Source organism: Mycteria americana, chromosome 19, assembly GCF_035582795.1.
Source record: "Mycteria americana isolate JAX WOST 10 ecotype Jacksonville Zoo and Gardens chromosome 19, USCA_MyAme_1.0, whole genome shotgun sequence".
Classification (NCBI taxonomy): Eukaryota; Metazoa; Chordata; class Aves; order Ciconiiformes; family Ciconiidae; genus Mycteria; species Mycteria americana.
In genome coordinates, this window is record NC_134383.1 from 8,635,122 (window position 1) to 8,658,654 (window position 23,533).

The 23,533-nt window shown below is 57.2% G+C and overlaps 1 protein-coding gene across 1 annotated transcript; it reads right to left on the reverse strand.

Moving 5' to 3' along the window:
• Positions 1-1,170: 1,170 nt before the first annotated feature.
• Positions 1,171-22,620, reverse strand: LOC142418823 (adenylate cyclase type 10-like). Its single transcript, XM_075521203.1, is given in 31 exon segments — positions 1,171-1,227; positions 1,422-1,438; positions 3,192-3,322; positions 3,476-3,577; positions 4,054-4,215; positions 4,923-5,101; positions 5,260-5,367; positions 5,762-5,984; positions 6,757-7,102; positions 7,792-8,046; positions 9,059-9,175; positions 10,033-10,169; positions 10,795-11,078; positions 11,520-11,606; positions 12,168-12,360; positions 13,076-13,229; positions 14,100-14,152; positions 15,088-15,277; positions 15,585-15,661; positions 16,275-16,396; positions 16,511-16,702; positions 17,268-17,356; positions 17,673-17,766; positions 18,204-18,409; positions 19,033-19,176; positions 19,820-19,858; positions 21,009-21,113; positions 21,417-21,576; positions 21,578-21,592; positions 21,708-21,903; positions 22,604-22,620. Coding segments are annotated over 31 exon segments (4,251 nt in total).
• Positions 22,621-23,533: the final 913 nt, after the last annotated feature.

The window sequence follows — 23,533 nt, forward strand, 5'->3', positions numbered from 1 at the left end:
TGACAAACCTCCAAAAAACACCACCACACCAACGCTGGGCACTCTGAGAAACCCCAATGCTCTCCATGGCACTAGGAAAAAATGAAGCCTCTTATTTCACTTGACCTGCTAGCTGGGTAGCTTCCAGTACTTTTGCATAATCTTCCCTTGGATTTTTGTTTTAAAGCTTTCCTCCTGGTATTTGCAGTGTAAAAAAGGTCTTAGACCTACAGAGCAAAAGATTACAACAGAAAATCTTTTTAAAAAACTCTTCTCTCGCTACATCTAAGCCCATCCTCTTAACAGACACCATAACATTTTCCGAGAACATGTTATGGTTATGAAGGATCAACGACTGATTGATTCCTTAGCTGTTTAGGTTCACCTAACTAAAGGGAACTCTAGGGAAATGCATGTTTTCAAGTACTTTGGTACCTCAGCATTTTTAGCCGACAACAACAACTCTGCCAGTACTCACTTCTCAGTGAAAATCACATTCCCTCCACTGCAGATGACAATGGATTCCCACATTACACTGTGCTTTAGTGAAATGCAAAATAAATGTTAGAAGAGTTGCTGCTGTTAAAACAAGGCTGTTAACCTCACTGAAACAGCACTTGTTCATTTTTGTTACTTATTAAACAGAATTGAAATCATTTTTTCTGCTAGAGTGAGAAAGGCAGACATTTAAAGTTCAGCCTCTTTTTCAAGCAATGTTATGCTAGATATCGACCTGTGGTCCACTCACGTGCTAAGCTTGGTGGGTGTATGTTCCCACCGCAAGACACACACACACAGACCCCCCGCAGACTCCTGGGCCAGGCTTCTGCCTTCCACCCCACACTGTGCAACACGTACGCTCCTTCGCATTTCGTGTTCCTTGCTTCCCATTACCCTAACCCTTCACCTCACCCTGATCACGTGCTAAAATCTGTAGCCATCTTGCTCAAAGACCAACACAAGATCTGCCTACAGCGCTCCTCAACCTTCCGCTCTGGACTGCGCAACGTGCCTCACTCCTTCCCATGCTGAGCTGAGCTCCCTATTCTGCATCATCCTAACGCCAGTCCTAAACCCAACCCACATGCAAAGCCTGGCAGGCAGGTGGAAGGCATGGCTGAGAGACAAACAGCAGGACTGCAGCTTCCCACACCAGCCCTCATCTTCCCACTGTGCCTTCTACAACTCAGGTCACTCCTGCACCTGCCGAGCCTCTGACTTCTTGTAGCCCTCACCATCCATTGAGGCCTTCAGCAGTCCGCATGGATTATGAAATCTTTCTGATTTCATAATCAGATTATCACTATGCCATCCTCAGAAGAAAAAGAGAGCATCTTCTGAAATTTACCTCGCTGTCTTTGGGGAAGAGAAAACCCCAAACCAACACACACAACATCATCATTTGGAAAGCAGTCTACAAGGCCTTGCAGGGCAACCCTTACCCACAGGTGCTGCAAGCCTAAAGACAGCAGAACAGAAGAGAGACAAGAGAGAACGTGCACCAAAAACTACTGTGATACCAGGCCCTTGGTTTCCAGCACGGGGCTTTGGCGGGGCTTTGATTTTTCCATCACTGTAAGTAGCTCTACTCAGAAAATAAACGTAAAAGGTGGTCAGACATCTAGATTGGGAAGGAGGGGGTGGGGGAAGGGAATTAAAAAAAAAAGAAGACAAAAGAAACCCCATCATTGCCACACTCCTCCCAGGGAAGACCTTGGGACTCTGACAACTGCCTGTAGCTCCCCACTTTCTGCTTGAGGAACACGCTTCATTGCCCTTAGGACCAGAAGGGCAGTGGGAGAGTGAGAATAAGAGCAGAGGAAAACAGGTAGAGAACAGGACTTGTGCTTTGAACCTGTATTCCTGAGACTCCTTCTGTAATAGCAGTAGTCTTGTAGTTTATCTTTCTTTAAGAACTGGACCTGGACTAATAACATTTCTTCCATTTGGATTCACATTTCAGTTATAGTAATAAGAAGAGTCCTGACTTCACATAGAAGGTCTGTTCCCTTTTTGCCCTTAACAGGAGTTTGAGCAGAAAAGATTTCTGTCCCACATAGCTCTTTCAGCAAGTTCTCGAGATGCATAATTTCCAAGGGCACACTTTTTTTGCCCTCTCTCATGCCCTATATACTTAAGGCAAGAAAGACCATAGCCACACCATCTTTAGAAAATCAGCACGCAAAGCTTCTCTTTTTCACTCCTTTCTGTTAAAAAGAGTTGAGAAGTTAATGGACAGATTTGCCCTTACATTGAAAGTTTTCAGGAGAGTATGAAAAACCTCTTTTGGAAAGGATTAGGCACCCAGCACACAAAACCAAACTAAGCTCAAAGTTCCGTGTTCAGCGACTCCTGAAATTTGCCAAGGCAAAAGGGGGAAGCCAGAAACCAAAACAGGCAGAGACACACACCTGACAAAGCAAACATGGAGACAATGGCAAGAAACAAACCTCACCAGTCACACTAACTGATGGGCTGTCAAGAATCCACAGGCTCCCCTTCCAGGAAGATCCAGCTGGACTTTGCAAGCTGCAAGACTGTCATCCAGGGGGCTTGTTTTACAAGGCAGGCCTTGTTTTCCTTAACTGTTTTCCTATTGCAGAAAGCAAAAGGAATGTATACCTCTCACTAGGCATCCTTTTCAGCTTTGAAAGACAGAGACGTAGTTTGAACTAAAGTCACACCAGAGTTATATATTGGAGGGACAATACAAAAAGTGCTTCTTGCTTTTTTTAAAAATAGATACCATTATAGATACCAATATAGATACCATTTGGAAAGGATGGAAAAGATGGTGGAGTTTGCAAGGAGCTAGTCTGAGGAGGGCAGTGCATGCCAGTGCCGGTGAAAATCTGCAACGTTCAAGCAGCCGGCTGGACATCCAAATTCACACCCTGTAAGACAGAAATGTAAGGCGGAAGGCAATCGTTTGTGGCACAGCCACAGCCTTCCTAGCTGAAGGCACAAGTGGCCATGGAGGTAGATGCCACACATACTGACGGTCCCAGCTGGCAGCAGGGATGCCATTACGTGCAGCCAGAGGGACCCCAGTCCTGCTTAACGCCTGTGTGGAGAAACGGAAGCTTTTGGACCAGAAGGCGTGGCACAGCTGTAAGCTCGGCACGCCTGAGGTTTCTGTGGTGGCCATGGAAATTCTGTGCCACGGAGGGTGCCAGGGAGAAAGCTGCATATGCAGAGCTCCTGCAGGTGACTGGAAGCTCCTTGAATGAAGCCCCTGCCATTCTGCAGGTCCCTAACTGAGCTGCATTTCGCCAGTGAGCTCCTGCCCATCTCAGCCAGCACACCTGTAGCTATGCCCACAGTTTTGAAGTCTGCCAGGTGCCTGCGTGCGAAGCGCAGAAGATAACCTCCAGACGCAAACCCTTCTCATGGCAAAGCCATTGGTAGGCAGGCAGAGGGGAGGAGCCTAAGGAGTTCTGCTGCTAGAAGGAGTGCTGCCAGCTGGAAGGGAAGGAGGAGCGGACGTATGACCTACCTGCGTGCCGAGTCCCCCCATTTTTCCCCAGTGTCTGCAGCGCTGCTTATACACCATAATGGTTTGTAGAGTTTTGCTGCAGACGCTGACTTGGGGGCAATGCTAGGCAGAAGGGTGTGTTGTTTTGAGTCCCCTGACGGGTTCAGACAAGGCAAAAGCTTTGGAGATAGCTGTCCAAAGTCCCCTGGGCATCTGGGGCTTTGCCTGTCACCCGTGCCTTTTTAAACAGGTTTCTGCTCCCCTTTAGCTGGGGAAAGATAGGGAGCAGCAGTAGCCGGCTGACCATCCGTGGGTGGTGAGGAACAAGAGCAACAGAGAGGGCTAGGGTTTTAGAGGGCCTCTGCTTTTAATGTGACCCGAAATCCAAAGCGTCTTCAATCGTGTGTTTGCACCAGGGTCTGCGAGAGAGCTGTAGCCATTGCTGATGGAGCAACAGTAGCCCTCAAGAGAAACAATAAGATAGTGTATCTTTCCGTGCCTCAGAAAGAAAGGCTCGACAACAGAGGTCATAATAAAGAGATGTTTAATTAGATAACTTCATTTCCACCCTTCTGTTTTAGGTCTATCTGTGGCGGGACTCTGCTGCCTGATAGCAGTCCGCTGCCCTGTCCGTGTTGGCCTTCATGCGCGCTGCCAGGCGGGAGAACATCCGTCCGCTGGAAGTACCTTCCAGGCTGAAGAGGTGCTCCAGTAAGGAAAGGCAGCAGCTCTGCCGCAGCAGCCAGGCTAGCCTCTTCTTCCTGCCACACAAGAGAAACTGCTGGGCCCAGAGGCTCTGGCTGTACAGTGTGAAATCGGACAGGGCCAGGGGAAAGCAGGGCGGCAGACAAGCCAGTTACACCTCCTCGGAGGAAAGGGAGCTGATGGAGGGAGGGCTGCCGGAGCGGAAGGGGGCAAACAAAGAAGTGCTGCCGGGGGAAGCTGACCGCTCGAGAGGGCGTGTTGGCAGTACAGCCCCAGGGGAGCCAAGCAAAGCCGGGAACCGGCAGGAAAAGGGGTATCGCCCTCTGAGCTTCCTCATTCTCACACCTCACCTCCACCTCCTGCTCCTTCCCCATGTCCTTCTGGTCCTGCCTCCAGACCCCTGCCCCTCTTCAGCCTCCACTCCCTGTTTACAGCTCTCTGCTCCCAGCTACCACCAACCCCCTGCCGCAGCCAACACGTGCTAGAGACACATCCCCAGCTGCAAGCTGCTTTTTACCCAAAGGCGTGCTTTGTTCCCAGGGCTGCACGGGGAGGGAGGGAGGGAGGGAGGGAGGGACGGGGACAGTGTGGGGCTCTGCCGTTCCCTGTTCTACCCGCACATCGCTCCTTAATGCCTCGGTCCTGCTGAGGCCTATGCGCCAGGTTAGGTGTGGCCTCAAGTGTAGGCAGGTCTGGGCCCGGATGCCTGGGATGAGGTAGGAAATGGCTCTTCCTCCCCTGGGTTCTCAGTTCTGCTTCTTACCGGGCCTCCTGCGGAAGGGAGGATGCTCTTCTGGCAACATAAGCGGCACACTGCAACTCTTCCGCCTGAGACTCCACAAAGGCTCCAACGGAGGTCCGGGGGAACTGCCTTTTGAGCAGGCTCAAAGCCTCCCTGATCATTTTCTTTGCCAGCTTCATGCGTCCCAGATGACAGCAGACCTGCACAGGAAAAGGGAAACATCCCGATATGGACTAGTTGCCTAAGAGACTGCAGGAATCTGCCAGCGGCTGGACATGCCAGCGATGTCCTCTGCAACTGGGGAAGGCATCCAGCTCCATCCCCCAGGAGATCCCTCCAGACCTCCCCGTCTCTTTACCTCCCCTTTGAGGCTGAAGAAGGTGGCCTCTTCAAAGCGGGCTATCACATTCGCTTTCTCCTCCACCGAGTTCCTCAGGACCTCTGCTTCGTTCAGCTTCACGAGAGCCTTTGCGCAAGCACACAGAGAGCAGGTGAGCGTGGGTGCAGAGCCCATGGCCAGCCTCGTCCTCCCCCGTTGCCTCTGGCATCTGTCTGAAGAGGGCCTGTCTCTCCCCCTGGTGCTGCCCGCTCAAACACAGTCACGCTGGCTCAGAGCACAGGCACCAGTCATCCTTCAGACCGCCTCCCTCCTAACGCCCCTCGTGCTAAGGGCACAGTGCCCTGTGTCTCTTGCCGCAGAAGAGGCAAACCGGAGGAAAAAGTCAGCATCTGACCCCAACGTTTCCCTTCCGAGACCCCGCGAAGGCATGCCCTATTGCAACGGGGAAGTTGTCCTGCCCAGAGCCAGGCGACTGAGAGGACTCCGTGCACAGCGGGTGCTGGCAAGCAGGGCAACTCACCATGTAGCTGTTGGAGACATGCAGGTAGGCAGCCGCACACTCCAGAAGGTAGTAAAAGGCTCTGGCAGCATCGCCCATTGCCGTGTAGTGGCGAGCCAAAGGCACAAGCACCGATTCCACGATGGCTTTGCATTCACATGAGCGTGCGCCGTTGTGCTTCCCGTCGGTCTTGCTGGGCAGCTCAGTTGTCTGTTCGCTCCTTGCCAGAAACCGCCATGCCACACTAGTCAGAGGACAGTTCCCAGGGGAAGAAGAGAGCAAAGAATACACGGGCGTCACCTATCCTGGTCTTTCTCCCCACAGAGACTGCATCAGAAGCCCTTTGTTCAAAGCAGAGCACGAGGCCACGGGCAGGCAGGACTCAAACAGGTGCTTTGTAGGTAGGAAGAAAAAGACAAGCTGGGCTTTCTGTCACCTCCCACAGGCAAACCACCCGAGTCCCTGTGGCGGCTTTTCCCCTGCAGCTTTTGCAGCGCTACTCTGTAGGAACTGGAAAGCAAGGGCTCGCCAGTGTAGTGTGACCATCCCTCTGAGCCCACGGGCTTCCTCAAGCACTCTCTTAACTCCATGGCCATCTCCTCCCAGCTCCCACCCCACAGAAAGCCCTAAGCTAGCGTCACAACCGGCAGCCAAATGCCGGTGCTTCCTTTGCTCCTCTGGAGACCTGGAACTCACTGGCTTCAAAAATAATCAAAACCTTGTCTGCTCACCCAAAATCCTCCTCCATGAAAGCCTGCTGCTGCTGCTGCAGAGCATCTGCAGCATCTGGAAAGGAAACAGGGGGTTAGATACCTCCTCACATACCCCGGGCTAAGAGCTGCTCTCCCTTTCCCAGTGGGCTTGCAAGGATCCTTGCAAGAGTCCCAACACACTGAGGAAAGTCTGCAGTGGTCGTCCTCACCTCCCGGGCTCATCCCTAGCAGATCTACTCCCACCCGATCCCCAGCACACACCCCTGGCCTCCTGGAGAGCCCGGGCTGCGGAGCATGGTGCACAGCATACCCTCAGCGGCGTGGGTCCTATCCCTCTTCAGCTCTTCTCCTGCGAGCACCAAGGCCTCCCAGCTGCGCGAGTCGTCCTGGTCAGCAGGGGCCTGACAGCTCCCTCCGTCCTGGGTGCTGGGGACGGCGAAGCGGTGGAAGGCAACAAAGTCCCCTTGGCTGCAGCTCTTGCATTTGTGTGCGTACCGCTCCAGGAAAGCGGCACACTTGCGGTGCAAGGCGACCCGCTGACTCTTGGGCCACAGCTCATAGGCAGCCTCCCGCAGCAGCAGAACACAGAAGGCCAGGACGCCAGACTGCCGCTCCACGGTCTTCTTGCTCGGAGAGGGACGCCTCACACCTGCAAGGCAAAGGGCTTTGGCATCAGCCCAAGCTGGGACCAGGGCTCAGGGCCATCCCAGCCGGGGCACAAAAGTCATGCCTTGGTGCGCATCCTTGGCGGCGAACCAGCGCTGCTGCACACCAAGCCTTGCAGCACGGGGCAAAAGGGCCCGGCTTGCCTTGCTGACGCTAGCACAGCCCTGGGGACACAGTGCTCAGCTGCGCTCCAAGCAGGAGCTAGGGATAGTGCCGCCAGCCGAAGCAAGCCCTGGCCAGTGCTTTCTCCCCGCTCCTGGCAAGGCAGTCCCCAGCCTCCTGAGCTTCCCCTGCTGTGCCACAGGGGAATCAAAGCTGAATAAAAGCCTTTTGAAGGCCCCGGGGCACTCTGGAGGGCATCTTTGATCTGGATGCTGCAGGCAGCTGGGAGAGGATGTCAGGGATTCCACATGTCCTCCCACACCTGCGCTACGAGCAGCGCTTGGAGGCAGGGGAGCAGAGGCACTTGGGATGGCTGGTGGGAACTTCCCTCCAGCGCAAAGCTGTTGTGCTTTGAGAGTGACTTGTAAGATCTCTGAACAACCCATCCCAAACGGCCGTGCCTGCCTGAGCTCCCGCCACCCATCACCAGGGGGAAGCGCACCATGCCCTGGGGAGCCCCGCCGGGACACAGCTGGGAGCTCCCTTGTCCACCTTACTGCTACCACTTACCGCTCTCTGCCTGCAGAGAGGTGGCTGGCCCCTTGGGAGGACCTTGGACATCTTCTGGCACCTCTGGGTTTTTCAGCCACTTAAGGATGTTGTCCCTCACCAGCATGTCCAACAAGCAATTCATCTTGTGCCTGATGCCAGCGGGAAGGATGTGTGACAGCAGCTGGGTGGTAAACACTGGCCCGATGACAGCTGCAAACTTCAAAACCATCTGCTTCAGCAGCTTGATCCGGTCCAGCTGAGCCAGCACAATCTCTGTCAAAAAGAAGCACCACATCTCTCTCTTGCCTGTTCCCCATGCTCAGGCTGGACAGGCTGGAAAGTTTCAACACATGAAATGGGGTAGGCTTTGGCCTCCTCTCCTTGGGACTGCACCTGCTGGGCAATCGCAACCCAGGGGAGGCATCTTCAGAGTGGCTCCGCTCCTGTTGGAATCGTAGGCCACAAGGCCTGCGGAAAAGCGAGACGCTCAAACAAACGCCCCCCCACCAAGGCTGAGCAGGGCAGGATCCAGCAGGTTCATGCATCCCATGATACGCCCTACCAGATCTGGAGTAGGTTTTGGCCCAACCGTGCACACAGAGGACAGAGAACTTTCCCCACTGCAGCTCAGAGGCGGACTCAGAGCTCCCCACAACGGTTGTCTTAACTTGGCCAGATGAAACTATTCCTTTCTTGTGGTCTTCTTCCTTTTTGTTTTTTTGGACAAAGCAACTTCATAGCAGGCATGCTTTGGCATGACGTTTCTTCAGGGCTCATACAAATGGCTCTGGCTAGAGAGGAGGGACACTCATTGACGGTTCCCCCATCCAGGTCCCCTGGCTTCGGGGGGATTTCCGTGCCAAGCCACAGAAAAAAAAAAGGATTTGGTTTGGATTAAGTGCCTTGAGACCAGCGTTAGCTGGGGAACTTAGAATAGCGAGGTAGAAGCCCTGTTCAAAGTTGAATCAGAGGCAAGTCAAAGATTTTTCCCAGCAGCGGATTTGTTTCGGTGAGAAAAGGGAGTCATTCTACTGTTGCACCAAGAACCTTTTCTCGCCTACCTGCTGCTGGAAAGCAGCCAGCAGGCTCACAGCTGGTCCATGCCCAGTAGGCTGCCCGCAGCCCCAGGCCTGTTTCTAGTTGGACCGGAGCCACTTCCCAGCAGAGCCCCCAAGCTGAGAGGGTGACTCTGCAGCACGCAGATGACCAGCCTCCCTCTAGCCGATGCCCCGGGAAGGGGCCCCAGCACAGCCGCGAGCCGGCAGAGCGGCGCTCGGCCCCTCACCTTTCAAGGTGGCAGGCAGCACGGCGCTCTCCAGGTTCGCATCTGGTCTGATGAAGCAGACCCTGCCCTCATTCCCCGCGCCCGAGCTCGAGGTTGCTGCCAGGGGTGAAGCCTCGACTGCAGAAGCTGGGTGGAGCAGGAGAGCACAAATAAGGCCATTTGCAAAGTGACTTGCAGCTTGCAAACCTTTCAAAATTCACCTGAGATGGGACAAGTCCCACCTTACGTGGGCCAGTGCGGGCACCCTGACCTGCCTGCGCTTAATCACGTGGCCATGAAGCAGAGCAAAACAGTTCCCACTGCAAGCGTTTCTTTGCATAGCCCTCCCCAAGACGTTCTGCCTTCAGACCAGCTTTCCCAAACAGTCAAAGCTTCCAGACTTCCCAGGGGGCGACTGAACGCCCCGGGACAGAAAGCAGCAGCACTGCTGCCTTTGCCAGTGCTACCTCCACAGCCAGGGAAGTTGCCGCTGATCATGCAAAATGTAGCGTCAGTCCTGGCTGTTCCCAAGGCCACGGCACTCTGGCTGGCATTGCCCTCTCGGTGGCATTACCACCGTTTTCTTCCGTTACCAGCACCCTTGTGGAGATTTATGGTTTTGGATTCAAGTTTCCCAGGCCCGTCCCTCCCCTCAAGCTGGGGTTTGTTCTCAAGTGAGCCGGTGTTTGGCCAAGGTAAATTACGCGCCCATCAGAATGCCTAAGAAACACACGTGCTTCGGAACGATTTCCCCTGTGTTTTAGCCCCCCACCCCCCACCCTAAGAATTTAGGCCTCTCCAAGCCACCAGAACTCGCTAGCCCCTGCTTTGGCTGGCCCAAAACAAGGCATGCAGGAGCCCACACCTCCGCCAGACCAAGTCCTGCACTGCTGCAGGATCTGACTCTGCCCAGATCCATGGGGGAATGACGGCGCAAGACTGTGCTGTGGAGAATGCGCCACAGCAACTCGCTAGTCAGCAGCAAAGGTGCTTACTGATCAGGCTCTCCCAGTTGTCCTCTACTTTTTCACCGTGCCTCCGGGTGCGGAACAAGAGCATGTTGTTGCAACGAAGGCAGCGCAGCAGCTCCTCGCAGTAATATGGGATCCCCGAGCTCCTTTGGATCAGGAACCTGGACAGGAGCAGACCCGGCAGTGGCCAGCACAGGGAAAGTAAGGTGAAACATGGTTCAGGTGGGCGGCGAGCCACTCGGGCATATCAGGGTAGCCAGCATCTTCGCCAGAGCTACACCTCACTTTTGAAAGGGATGGTCCTCCCGCTGGCTTGGGCTTTTGGGCCCCCCTGAACCTCCAGCCTTCGCTGAAGTCCATGGGAAAAGAATTGTGGTCAATGCCCAAAGCACAGAGCAGCGAGCCCTGCCTTTCCTCTCCTCAGGAGCCTCGACCCTCTCTGGCAGCAGGGCAGACCTCTGCCCCAGGGAATCTCCCCCACAGCCTGGCCACCTAGACCAAGGCCTTTTCACACCCCAGCCACGCTTGGGCTCGGGACTCTTCCTCCCTTCTTCCCTGTGCAACAGCGAAGGGCGGACACTTCCCACGCTCCATCTCTAGGCAGTTGCCCACTCTCAGCTCACGCCTGCCAGGGTGAGGCGTAACAAGCAACCCACGTCCAGTACTCGCTAGAGTCACTGATGCTTCTAGCGGCCCTGTGCTCCCTTTCCCGGGGGGCTGGTTCCCTTCCATGTTCCCTTCCATAGGTTCAAGCCCTCAGGAAGAGCTCCCCTGCCTCCAACTTACCTTGCTAGATCCCTGGAGATGGTGTCCACTCCAAGGTCCTGGCAGGCTTTCTGCACCACAGCTGAAGGTTTCAGCTTGTCCAGATGAAGACAGGTGATTTTCTGGGACCTTGTGCTGCCTGCTGCGGCTTTCCAAAAGCTCTCTGTTCTTGCGTAGCCCGGAGCTAAGCTCACGACCATGAAGAGGGAGACGTTTCGGAGCACGGGTGACATGATACTCCAGGAGGCAGAGTCGATGAAATGGGCATTGTCGATGACAAATATGCCAAATTCTCCTCCAATGGTCTGAAAAAAAAGCAGGTTGTTCTGAGGGGAATCCAGTGGCTTCTCCAGTGTCTTCCAGGGGAGGAGATTTAGCCTCTGTCTCTTGAGAGGATGCTCTGAAGTCTCTCCCCAACCACTTCCCTGCTTAGACGCTGACTTCATTTGTTTGAGACTTTAAGGTCACACCTAACATCACTTGCCCTGCAGAAGGAGGGAGCTTGGGCAAGGGAATGCAGAAGACATTGTTTCTCCTCCAGGGCACACCTGATGGGAGGAAAGTTATTGGGTGTGTTTGTGGGGCTGCGGTGGGGAGGTGGGGGGTGGGGGGTTTCTCAGGCCCTGAATGGCAATGACCCAGAGGCGTGGTCCTCCCGCCCGCTCACACTGCTGTGGTACAGAGCCCGCAGCCGGCAGGCTTGTTTTCCTTCTCTGACCCAGGAGGAAGGAAGGAGAAATGCTCACCTTCTCTAGCACTTTTGCCAAAGTCGTGTGCAATTCCGTTTTTCTTTGAGTTTCGCACATCTCGCGAACCTCGTCCGAAACGGGAAACTGGCCGGAAAAGCAAGTCAGGGAGAAACATCACTCCGGGGCTAGGCACACACCTACCCACCAAGCAAGACCGCAGCGCAAACCACCTCTGCTGGCCTCAGCGCCTTACCTCTCCCCAGCACAAGTGCAAAGGGCCACGGTGGGGCCTTCACCTGCAGCCTAAAGCAGAGGCCCTCTGCTGAGGGTCTCTGGCAGAGCTGGGGCTTGGGGGTGGGCTGAAGAGCTGGTTCTCAGGCTGCGGGAATCTTGGGCTGCCTGGAGCAGACCGCTCACATAGCGGTGACCTCAGCACGAGGTCAGCAACAGCCTCTCTCCAATGCCACTTCCACCTTGTTCAGCACCCGCTGAACAAGGCACCGGCCACTGCCGGATGCAGCGTGGGACATGAACTCAACACAGACAGGGAGCCCCCCGGGCCCCAGAATGGGAAACGTGTGGTACGACCCCCGCGATTCCCACCCCTGAGCTAAGGCACTCCCAGCAGCACGCCCTCACAACGTCTGACCCAGAAAAGCTCAGGAGAAGGCCTTCTCCAGGGCCAGAGAGGCCTCTCGCTCTCACCTCGACGAGGAAAATGTCATTGAGGAGGCAATAGCTGCTCTCTTCGATTGTCCCTCGGAGCTTTGTCTGCAGCATGCGCTGCCTGTCACTGCACAGTTCACAGTCCTGCAGGCCCAGGGCCCTGGCCATCAGCGTACGGATGGCAGAGAAGGACTGCCTCACGTTGACCTCTAGCAGTTCCACGGCAACCACCCTGCCATGCAAAAGCAGACGGGACTGAGATCCCCGACAGCCCAAGCCTTCTAAGACAAAAAGGGTGGAGATGCCCTTGTGGGGGGCTCTTCAGCCACCCATCTCAAAGTGCTTCCCAGAGAAGGCCAAGCTTTTTGCTCCTCATATGGGAAAGGGCACAGGGGGGCAGTTGCTGCCAAGCCACTGGGAGAGCTGGGTCGAGACGCTGTGTCTCTGCAGTGCCGGCCCAGGTCTCGCTACGTCCCCCCGGCAGAGGAACTCACGGGGCTAAGAGGCAAGGATGGAGCAAGTGGTGAGTTTGCCTTTGGGCTCCAGACCTCAGCAGGCCACCTCCCAGACCACAGGAAGGCTTTTCTGCCCCTTCTGGGCAGTGCTCCTTCTGGGAAACAGGCAGAGCTTCTGAGGCAGGCCACCCTGCTGTCTGTTGGGTCTGGCGTCAGATGAAAAGCACTGAGCTTGGGCTCTTTCCTTCTATCTGTGCCTGGCCCAGAGGTGAAGGAGGAAAGGCCATGGCTCAGAGAAGCCACCTCCAGCTCCCCGAAGAGGCGGAGGCAGGAGCAGAGCACGCACATGCTCCTAGGGAGTGTCTCCAGGAGGCTTTTTCGGGAGGCTGCAGTCCAAGGGCCAGGCGCGCTGCCAGAGGGGCTGGAGTGTTCCATGGCTGTCAGGGGATGGGCAGGGGCAGTGTCCCAAAGCTACAAGTCAGAAACCTGTACCTGTGGCCCGCAGCCTGGCCTAAATAGGCCAGTTCAGTAAGTAAGTGGCTCTTTCCGGAGCCCACCGTGCCCTCAAATGCCAGGATGTGCCCTTCTCCTAAATCCTCATAGGCTTTCAAGCAGCTGACAAAGAGGTCAACCTCCTTCTCCCGACCTGTGACGACAAACAAGAAAACGAGCTGCTGGGGCGTGCTGAAAAGCAAAGAGCCGTCCCTTTTCCTGGCACCCTCCACCGCAGCTTCCCTCCCCGCCACCACATCCGCCAGCCTGCCTGCACCCAGGCCTCCTTCCCGCCCCCTCATCCCAGCTTTTGCACCTCTGCCTTCCTCAGAGCGGTGGCGGGCCCTGCTTTCCTGGAAAGGGCTAGGCACCTGCCTGCCAATGGGAAGCAGTGAATGAATGCCTGCGTTTGCCTTGCACGCATGCGCAGCTTTTGCTTTACCTATTAAGCTCTCTGTATCTCAGCCCACCAGTGTTCTCACTTTCACCCTTCCGGTTCTCTTCCCCATGCCACCGTGGGGAGCGAGCGGCTCTGTGGGGCTGAGCTGCCTACCGGGGTTAACCCATAACAGGGCCCAAAACATCCGGCAAGATGCCGAGTGATTCGAGGCATCCCGTGGGTCCTGACATTTCCATGTCTATGCCCCAGATGCTGCCAAGAAAGGAACTCTGAGGAGTACAAGGGGGAGAACCCACTCCCAAAACTCTCCGTCCGTCTGGCAGAAGGAAATCTCTTTCCTCATCCCAAAGACAGGGATCAGTTTAGCCCCCAGGCTGTTGAGCAGCTCCATAGTTGAAAGGAACCTTCGTACCAGGCCTGGAGCACAGCAGCGAGCACCAGGTGCCTCCCCCTGCTTTCCACCCCAAAATGCCCACCAAGGAGGGGCCAAGACAGGCAGCGCTTCCTTAGGGCTGCTGCACGTCATGCCATCCCTGACAAAAGCTTCTCCCTTCCCAGCGTGGCACTAAAAGTTACCAAGGGGAAGAAACTGGGGTTCAGAAGAGCAAGGCGTTCTCCACCTACCCAGCAAGGGGACGTACTCTGACCTCTCCTTGGTAAGAGCCATGCCAAATATGCTAGAAGCAGGGGAAAAGAAAACACAAGTCAATTAGCTGGTGAGAAGCCAGGGCACATACAGAAGCAGCCTGGCGCGGAGGGGCAGGATGTGCTCCTTGGGTACCTGCTTTTCTTTCGAGCAGCAAGTTATCCCCTGCACACTCCCCCAGCCAAAGTTCAAGCTGCACCCTAGGACAGCTTCAAGCATAAAGAAGCCCAACGGCCACGGGGGGACAGGAGAACGTATCAAGAGTCCATCACCACAGGCCAAATCCAGAGAAATCGGAGACATGTGAAAGAAGCCGGGGTGTGCTGTTGCCTAGCAGGCAGCTTTACCACGTTGGCCAAGAAAAACAAGTGTCTTGGAAAGGAGGGCTTGTGTCACTGAACAGGTTGGGACGCCAAGCACCTCGCGCCTTTGGCTCAAGTCTTCCTGTAGTTTCAACGAGACGGCAATGTTAACATTCAAACCGTCATCCAAAGAGAAGGTCAAATCCTGGCCCAGAGGAAGAGCCGAGATTTCAGCAGGAAGACGTGAGGAAGAGTGTGCCAATGGTCCACATTTCCCCATGGGAACCTGACTGGCCCAAAGCTTCCTGCTTGGAAGCAGCCGGGACAAAAACCTCCTTGGGTCAGCATTAGCAGGGCACGTGGTGGAGCAAGCACAGCACAGAAAGCACAGTCAAAAGCCATTTGGTCAAAGCCTGCAAGGTCACGTTGCGTCTACCAAGACAGACAAACCTTCCCCATCCCTGTGGCTTCACTCCTGCTCTCTCAGCAGCAGGAGACAGCAGGGGAGAGAGGCAAAAAGCTTCCCACACCAGGGCTTCCGACTGTCTCAGCCACAGGGAAGGGAGACCAGCTTGGTCTCTCTCTGCAGAACTCCTCTCTGCTGGCCAAGGCTGCACCCTTGGTGCCACCGTCCCCTCATCCAGCCCTCTCAGAGGACGCTCACCTCTTCTCGGTGATCCCCACATATTGATAGACAGTGCCAGGATGGCTAAGGCCTTTCATCTTTCTCTCCGGCAGCTCCTTGAAGTAGTAAGGGGGCAGCTGAGAGGCGGCGTACGTCGCTGCATCACAGGACACCAGTCCAGGGTAGTGAACCATCATCCGGGCTGCCAAATTCACCTTCTGGCCAATGACTGCCAGAGAGAGAGAGAGAGAGAGAGCATGCGTTGATGTACCTGTGCCACCAGCCCCGTGGCGACCTTCTGGGCCAATGGCTGCCTCGCCTCCAGCACAGGCCGACCCCACAGCGGGGTCAGCAGAACCCAGGAGAACAACCGGCCACGGAGCCCATTCTCCCACTCCGGGCCAGGACTGGGGCCGCCTGCGCCGTTCCTGACCCGCTGCCGGGCAAGCCCTCTCCCAGCCCGCCTTCCTCTTCCAGACTGCTATGCTTAAGCAGGCCCATGCCAGCCTACCGCGCCTCAGACACACGCCTCGTACCTGTGTATTCATGCCTCACAGGGTGGCCAGTGACTCCGCAGAACACCGTCCCGCTGGTAACGGCAACAGACACTGCCCTGGCACACAGGGAAACAGTACGGCTTCAGCAGCGCCCCAGGTGCACTCCCCTCGGTGCTAGCCTGGGCCACCTGCCGTCCTGCCCTGCCAGCGCAGGTCTTGGGGACGTGGAGAGTTCAGGGGCGCAACACACCCGGGTTGCAAAGGACAAGGGATAGGGGTAGAGCACATGCAGGAAGTTTTCGACACTTCCCCTGAGGCCACATTCCCTGAGCTGCGACCTGCAGAAGGCCACAGCCCTCTCGTGAGCAAAGAGGGAGGGAAGAAGGCGCCCACCATGTCACCACCTGCGATGACAGCACCTTGAGATCAGGTGGCTGGGCCCCGTCCCCGTTCACGGGCCAGTCGCCCACAAGGGCCTGCCTCTGGCACCAAGGAGCCTCTCGCCCTTGCGAGGGCTCTTTCCAGCGCAGTGGCTAGCAGGGTGTGCTTGGAGGGACTCCGCCTGGCTGCCGTGGGCTAAGCCCAGGGGTCGCCTGCCACCTCTCAGGGCACTGCTTCCTTCTTGCCAGGGACAAGGCAGGGCAAGCTAGAAGGCACGTCTCTTTCTGGTAAGCCCCCTTGCGCTGTCCCAGGCAGCGTGCACCCCCCACAGCCCCGCCACACACTCACTCTATTTTCTTGAGCATCGTGGAGCACGAGTCAAAGATCTGAAGAGCGCTCTGCAAGGCGTGAAGGCTCTTGTAGGGCAGCTTTTCTCCAGTGAGTCCAAACACACAGAGGAACGTGCAGCCCTGCCAAGGACGGATGCAGCACGTCTTGCTACCATGCCTAAGAAGGAGTCTCTCCCTCTTGCTCACTGCCCACCCTCTCGGGGTGGGGGGAGGCGATTCCTCCCCCACACTCACTTTATCAAACAGGAGGACTTTGTTGATTTCGCCCTTGTGAGGGCAGAGGATTTCTAGCATCATCCTGATGGCATTGTCGAGCATCGTGCAGAGACACGCTGGGCCGGTATCTGCAGCAAAGTGCAGTTGGACAAAGAGGATGGTGACCGGCCGTAGCTCAGAGAAGAGGTCCAGCGGCACTCTGTCATCAAACTGGAAGACAAGAGCACGACGGCTTCACCAGCCTGCTCTCCCGGGGCCGTACTGCCCACACCAGATACCGAGGGACAGCAGGCGTACTGGCGATAGCAGGTACTACCAGAGGAAGGGATAAATCCTCCTCTCAGTGCAATTGGCCGGCAGGCAGCCCAGCCTGCGGCAGGCAGATACCGAATCCTCACACGAATGACAAAGGACAGAAAGGTGCTCCGGTAACACCCCACCTTGGGACAGGCATGGACACGAGGGGAAACCCTCAGGGATGCTCTAGGGACTTCAGTGGAACCTCCCATTTATCCCACTGTCACGTCCGCAGCACATCCAGAACCATACCCACGGAAAAGACAGAGAGACAGAAGTCCGCCTCCCGCCACCCATCTCTCTCTGAGGACAGCGCACACAGTGGTGCAGCACCGGTGCCCCTTGGCTCAGTTTCCCCGCGCTGTCACCTCAGGGTGCATTTTCTTTTGTCTGTTCTCGTGAGAACTCCATCTCTGCAATGCACCACTTCTTCTGCCCTCCAAAAATGCAGCCCCCAGCACTGGTGGCCTGGCCGTACCTTCCTGAGAGCAGCTCCTGGTATGTACTTCCTAAGCACCTCCTCCACACTAGGATCACTGGGCAAGAGAAGAGCAGACCTCATGGCACCTGAGGAGAGAAAATGCAGGCGGTCACTGGGAGGATGGGACTACGAGGTGTTGGAAAGCAGGGGCTGGCACTGGAAACGGGGGAGCGAGAGTCTTCTGCGTTTGCTCATGTTGCCCCCCCAGATGCTCAGGGCAGAGCTGCCCCCCGCAAGGAGGCGGCAGCAGCAGCGACTGCCCCAGCTGATGCACAGCAGGGCCAAAAGCAGGAGTGCTAACTGAAAGGGGGAAGAGGGCGCCGGTGGCTCCTCTCTGGCCCCTGAAGCAGCCAGGCCCCACCTTTCTGGGCAATCACAGAACAAGCTGAAGCTGGCACTCACCTTCCCTTTCCAAGCGCTGGCTCACAGGGCGCCGTACAAGCTTGTGTGAAGCGTCTTGGCGTTCGGACCAAGCCATCCGATCCATGCCCGTAACCTGAAGACACACAGAATGAAAGCACTGCCACTGGCCTCCCCAGGAGTCCCAGGGGACAGAGCCTGCCCTCCACCGTCACTGCCCAGAAAAGGGGACAACAAGCCCACCTGGCTGGATGGGACAGCAGTGCTTCCTCAGAAGCACTGGAGCTGGGCAGGCATCATCCAAGCATCCCCCAGCTGTCAACAACAGCTCCGTGACCCACAGAGGACATTGCTGATGGGGCCAAAACCGTTCCTGTGCCTCCCGACCCCTCAAACCAAGCAAGCCCAGCCCACAGTTACCCCTCAGATGGAAGGACAAGAGCTTCAGCTGCCTGCCCCCTTTCACAGCTACAACTCTCTCCACATGCAGCTCCTCAGCCTTCTGACACCTCCCTCCTTCACGTCCCGGTCTGGGTTCTCAAAATGGTTCTAGAGGCCCTCCCATCCACTTACCTTCACAGCTCTTTTGCCTGCAAGGTGCTTGATCCTGAGCTGGTGCTGCTCACAGACCTCCCAGGTGGTGGCTGAGAGGACAACTTCACCTGCATTCGCAAGCTGTTCGGCCTCACAAACAGCACCCAGGGCCCAGCCACAGACCCAGAAGTACTGCTGCCTCCCGTCTCCGACAGTCATGAGGTTCATGGGCCCTGCAGAGATCCCTGGTGAGAGAGAGAGGGAGAAGCAGAACTGACACAGGGAACATTTTGAGCTCTACCGTCCCCAGCATCTCAGCTATTCAGAAGCTAAGCTGAAGGCCAGCGGGGAGACGGGCATTATGGAGGGGGAGGGCATCCTCCGTCCTACTCGGGGGGATGCTGACACAGGTCCCTGAAACGGGTGTCTAGAAATAGACAAACAAAGTCGACTTTGGCAATGTGTTGAGAGCGCCGGGCCTCTTGCCCAGCTGCCTGCCCCAGAAGCCCAGCAGGGGAGAACCCAGCAGCATGGAAAGCAGCATGCAAAGCTGCCCCCACCTGAAAAAATGAAAGCATAACTACCTCCCGCAGGCATCTGTCAGCAGACAGCAGGCATTCAAAAGACCCTAATACTTGATCTGACACCCGCTCTGCCTTTAAGCTTCCTCTGCATCTGCAGACGCACGCAAACCCAGCAGTCCTGGTCTCCCGTCCCCGCTCGGACTACAGCTGGCCCCCTGAATGCTCGCAGGAGATGCTTTCCTTTGGCACTAGCCCCAGTAGGCATCCCCACATTCCCTGCCGGTGAGAAGTATCCTGTGGCACGGGAAAGTGCCACGGATCTGCACCTGGCACAGCACCCGTACCTATCTTCAGCTGGACCTTCTGACCCACGGGCGTGTCACGACTCCCATACTTCTTCTGGATCCGCCAGCTACATTGCAGCACCAGGCTGATGGTCTCAGCCAGCTCCTGGGGCAGTGCTCTCCATAGCACCAGCACAGCATCCCCTGGGGGAAGCGAGGGGAAGGTAAAGGCTCTGCTGAGACCTGACTCTCCCCGACCTACACGCAGTGGCAGGGACAGCAGAAACCGGACGATGTGCTGAGGAAGGTGGGCTTGTGGGAGGACATCATCCCGGAGGACCGCACCCTGGGCACCGGGACACCTCTCCTCTCCCGCGCCGGCCACAGCGGCAGCCAGCTGGCAGCGGTGGCACCCCCTGCCCCGAGCGCTCCTCTGCAGCTGCAGCACGCCAGGGACGACTCCTCCCCTCGCAGCCTGGCAGCCCGAGCTCCGCCATCACCGGGGCCTCCCTGCCCCTCACTACCACCCCGACACACACCTTTGGCTGCGCTTTCTAGGGGGTCTCCTCCTCTCAGTGCTTCCTTGCCCCCACCCCCAGCCCAGGGCCCTACAAGCAGGGGCAGAGTGAGGGGAACCACAGCCCTTGCCAAAGCCAAACTGCAGGCAGGCCCGGGGGGAAAGAGGAGCCTGGAGAAAGGGCACTGCAGGGGGGGTGCGTGCGTGGCCAGACAGCTGGCTCAAGGTGCTGCACAGAGCCTCATGAGAAGGACAGCGGAGCAAACGGCCGCCACAACAGTTAAATGCTGCAGATCAGTACATGTGGGCATCGTCCTCCTAAGTACGTACCAGCAAACTTCAGGATGTCTCCTCCAAAAATCAGCATCTCTGCGGACAGAGGGAAGGAAAGGAAGAGTCATGTGGACACCTTCTTCCAGAAGCCACAGAGCAAGCCCCTCTGCCCGGAGAGGAGCACCTGGGTGAGGCTGCACCATGGGGCACAGCTCAGGAAAGCACCACGCTGGCCTGTCTCCCAGGCTCACAGTGGCCACAGCCCTGGTACCCACACAGCAGGCAGGGAGGCAGGGCCTCGAGGTGCCACCAAATCTTGGAAAGGTGGAGGCTGGAAGGGACCTCTGGGGTCCATCTGGTCCAACCCCACTGCTCAAGCAGGGCTGCACAGAGCCAGCTGCCCAGGACGGTGGCTACATCGTTTTTGAATAGCTCTAAGGAAGGAGACTCCACAACCTCCCTGGGCAACCTGTGCCAGTGCTCAGTCACCCTCACAGTCAAAAAGTGTTTCCTGACGTACAGAGGGAACCTCCTGTGTTTCAGGGCCTGCCTGTGGCGTGCCCTCTGGTCCTGACACTGGGCACCACTGGAAAGAGCCTGGCTCTCTCCTCTTTGCACCCTCCCTTCAGGTTTTAGACACATTACTAAGATCCTCCCCGAGCCTTCTCTTCTCTAGGCTAAACTGAGTCCCAGCTCTCTCAGCCTTTCCTCAGAGGAGAAGATGCTCCAGACCCTTCATCATCTTTGAGGACTCTCTTGCTTTGCTCTACAACTGCTGCCAAAGGGGTGGCCACAATGGGCTCACGGTCAGCTTGGAAGGGTCAAGATGTCCCCTCTGAAAAGGGGGGTCTCCCCCTCCTGAGGGTCTCTTTCTCTCTCTCTCACACACACACACACAGACACACACGTCAGTGCCAGCATCCTCAGGTCACTCGCGCACTGGCACTTGCTGGATGCCCTCAGCCTGCTCGGGGCCCTAACGCATCACTGAGCGGGGTGTTCACACCAGAGGCACAGAGGTGGCTGCTGAGAAAGCGAGTGCCTCCCGGCCACAGTGGGGAGCAGAAAGGACCTGCGCTGGTCCTGCCTCGCCAGGAGACCCTGGCTGCTCTCGCCATTCCTCCGGGCCACAGAAAGCCCCAGCCCTTCCAAGGAGGCAGGACCAGGCTGCCCAGCACGTCTGCCTCCACCCCCCATGAGCAGCCTCTCGGCCCGATGCCAGGCAGTCCTGCAGCATGCCTCTTACCCTCCAAAATGTCACGCAGGTAGCAATTGAGGGTTTGTGCCAGCTCATCAGTGCCTCTGTCTGTGCCGCTCCTCTGGATGAATTTCTCTGTCAAAGCAGTGAAACCTGTAACAGGGACACCCAGAAATCAGGAAATGCCCATACGGGCCAAAGGACCTGGCAGCCACTTCCACGCTGCCCAGCCCGAGAGCCTGCAGGTCACACCTTCCCATGCCCCCACTCAGTGCTGGTGGCAGCAGTGGCTGACCGCCCAAGATACCGCATCCCGCTCTCTTTGGGCATCCCAGCAGAAGACCTCAGCAGTGACAAGATGGCCACTCTGTCTGAGGGGCAGGGGCAGGGCTCCAAAGGGCCCAGTGTGTCCCAAAATGGCTCGTGACTCTGGTTGCTCCCCCCTGCTCACCCCACCTGATATATCCGCAAAGAGCAGCACTCCGTGGACACCATGAATGGGCTTGTTGCTCCTGAGGGAGTCCTGGAGAAGGAGGCTGGGGAGGAAAGCTGCTGCTTTCCCCAGGTCTGAGTAGTGATATTTCCTCTCCCCAGCAGAAGCCATCGTCAGCGCCCTGAGGCACACGGGGTACCTCCAGAGAAGACGGCCACGCCCAGCTGGGAGGAGGATGAGGACCTCACCGCACAGTGCCAGTTGCACAGTGAGCCCAGGGCCTCTGTGCGGGACGACTGGCCCCCTGCCCTCACAGGGGTGGTCACAATCACCTGGCAGTGACATCCTCCCTGTGTCATCATCTGCTGGGCAGCTGCCACCGTGACCCAGGCTCCCTCCTTGACGCTGAGCCACTGACTCGGAGGCAGCCAGCGCCACCCCACTTCTCTGAGGACAGCGCCGAAGGGAGGCTCGCGCAGCGACCTGTTGCTGAATTTGCAGCTGCCTCCCCTGTTCCCAAGGACCAGCTGCCTCCGGCACACACAGCTGTTTGCTAGCACTGGTCCTTCCCCCTGCAGCTACACGGCCTGCTGCCATCTTCCCAGCAGGCTCGCTCCTTTCTTGCTCCCTTGCTCCCTCCCCAAGCTCCCAGCTGCCCCAGCTCAGACAGGGGAGCCCTCCAGCTCTCCCATCCCTCCATCCGCACAGTGCCTGTGACGGACGGTGGCCTGCCTCTGGCAGAGACAGCAGCTCCTGAGTTCTGCCCCGTTCCCCGGGCTGTGCGAGAGCTCCAGCACCTGGAGCCAGGCCTCTCATCCCTGAGGGCAGCTGGGGTTTCCCAATGGAAAGGGAGGCCAGGCCATACACACAGGCTGCCCTACAGCTGCCAGGTGGCAGAGCGGAGGCCAGCAGAGAGACCGTGGCGGAGCAGCAGTCGAGCCTCCTGCAGCTGCACGACCACGTTCTCGGTTGGGCCGAAGCACTGTGCCCAAGTGCCACCACTCTCCCCAGGCCGTGCCAGAGGAGGCAGGGGCCATTCGCAGCGAGTCAGCAGGAGGTGCTGTGCCTCCTGGGACTGGCACGAGAGCTGTGCGACCTCTCGTGTGGCAAGGAGACCTCCCCGGGCTGGGAACCCTGGGTCACGAACAGCCCTCCTCCACCGGGCTCCACGCTCCCGTCAGCTGTCGCCGTGGGCCAGGCACCGCGCTACCAGAGAAGCACGAGCATGGCCAAGAGCAGGACTCTGAAGGGGGGGAGGGCTACCAGCCAGCACCACCAGGTCCTGCAGAGGCCAAAGCTCTTCTTCGCCTCGTCCAGTCAAAGGAAGGGGTGGATCAGTTGGGGTGCCAGGGAGACGGTGATGCTGGGGGGAACGGTGGCCTGCGCAGCCCCCTCAGCGCCCCTCTGACTTGGCCTCTGCCTTGGGAAGTGAGTGGGGAAGTGAGCACCAGCCCTGGGAAGGGGCGCCAGGCCAGCCTGTGCCACCCTGCTGCTGACCGCAAACAGCCGAGCACATGACGGTAGAAACCCTCCTTCCTTCTTCCCTCCCTTCCTCAGCGCTACAGGAGAGGTTGTCTTCTTGCCTGCATAAGCCTCCCCTGAAAGACCAGTACCAAAAAAGGGTCTCAAAAGCAAGCAGAAGTGACTCATTCAAAATAGTTACACCCGGTGCCTGCTCCGACACGCACAAAAAAGCCGGGAAGGTTTCTGTGTGCCTCCCTGCCCAGCTCTCACGCCAGAGAGCTGGGGCAGAAGGGCCGGGCAGCTGCTGCTGCAGCAAAAGGAAGGGACAGAGCTCTCTGTTCTGGAGAGAGGAGGTGGAGAGGGACCAGGGAGCCTTGCTGGGCCGTATCTGAAGAGCACTGGGCAGCATGCAGGCAGCCAGCCAACAGTCTCTCCTGTGAGGAGCAGCAAGAGCTGGCTGCTCCCTAAGGGAAGGTGAGTGGGGAGCTGCCCAGCGCAGGCAGTGCCCTCACCATCGGCTCGCACCAAAGGCTACTGCTGCTCCATCAGCGATGGCTACAGCTCTCTCGCAGACCCTGGTGCAAACACACGATTGAAGACGCTTTGGATTTCGGGTCACATTAAAAGCAGAGGCCCTCTAAAACCCTAGCCCTCTCTGTTGCTCTTGTTCCTCACC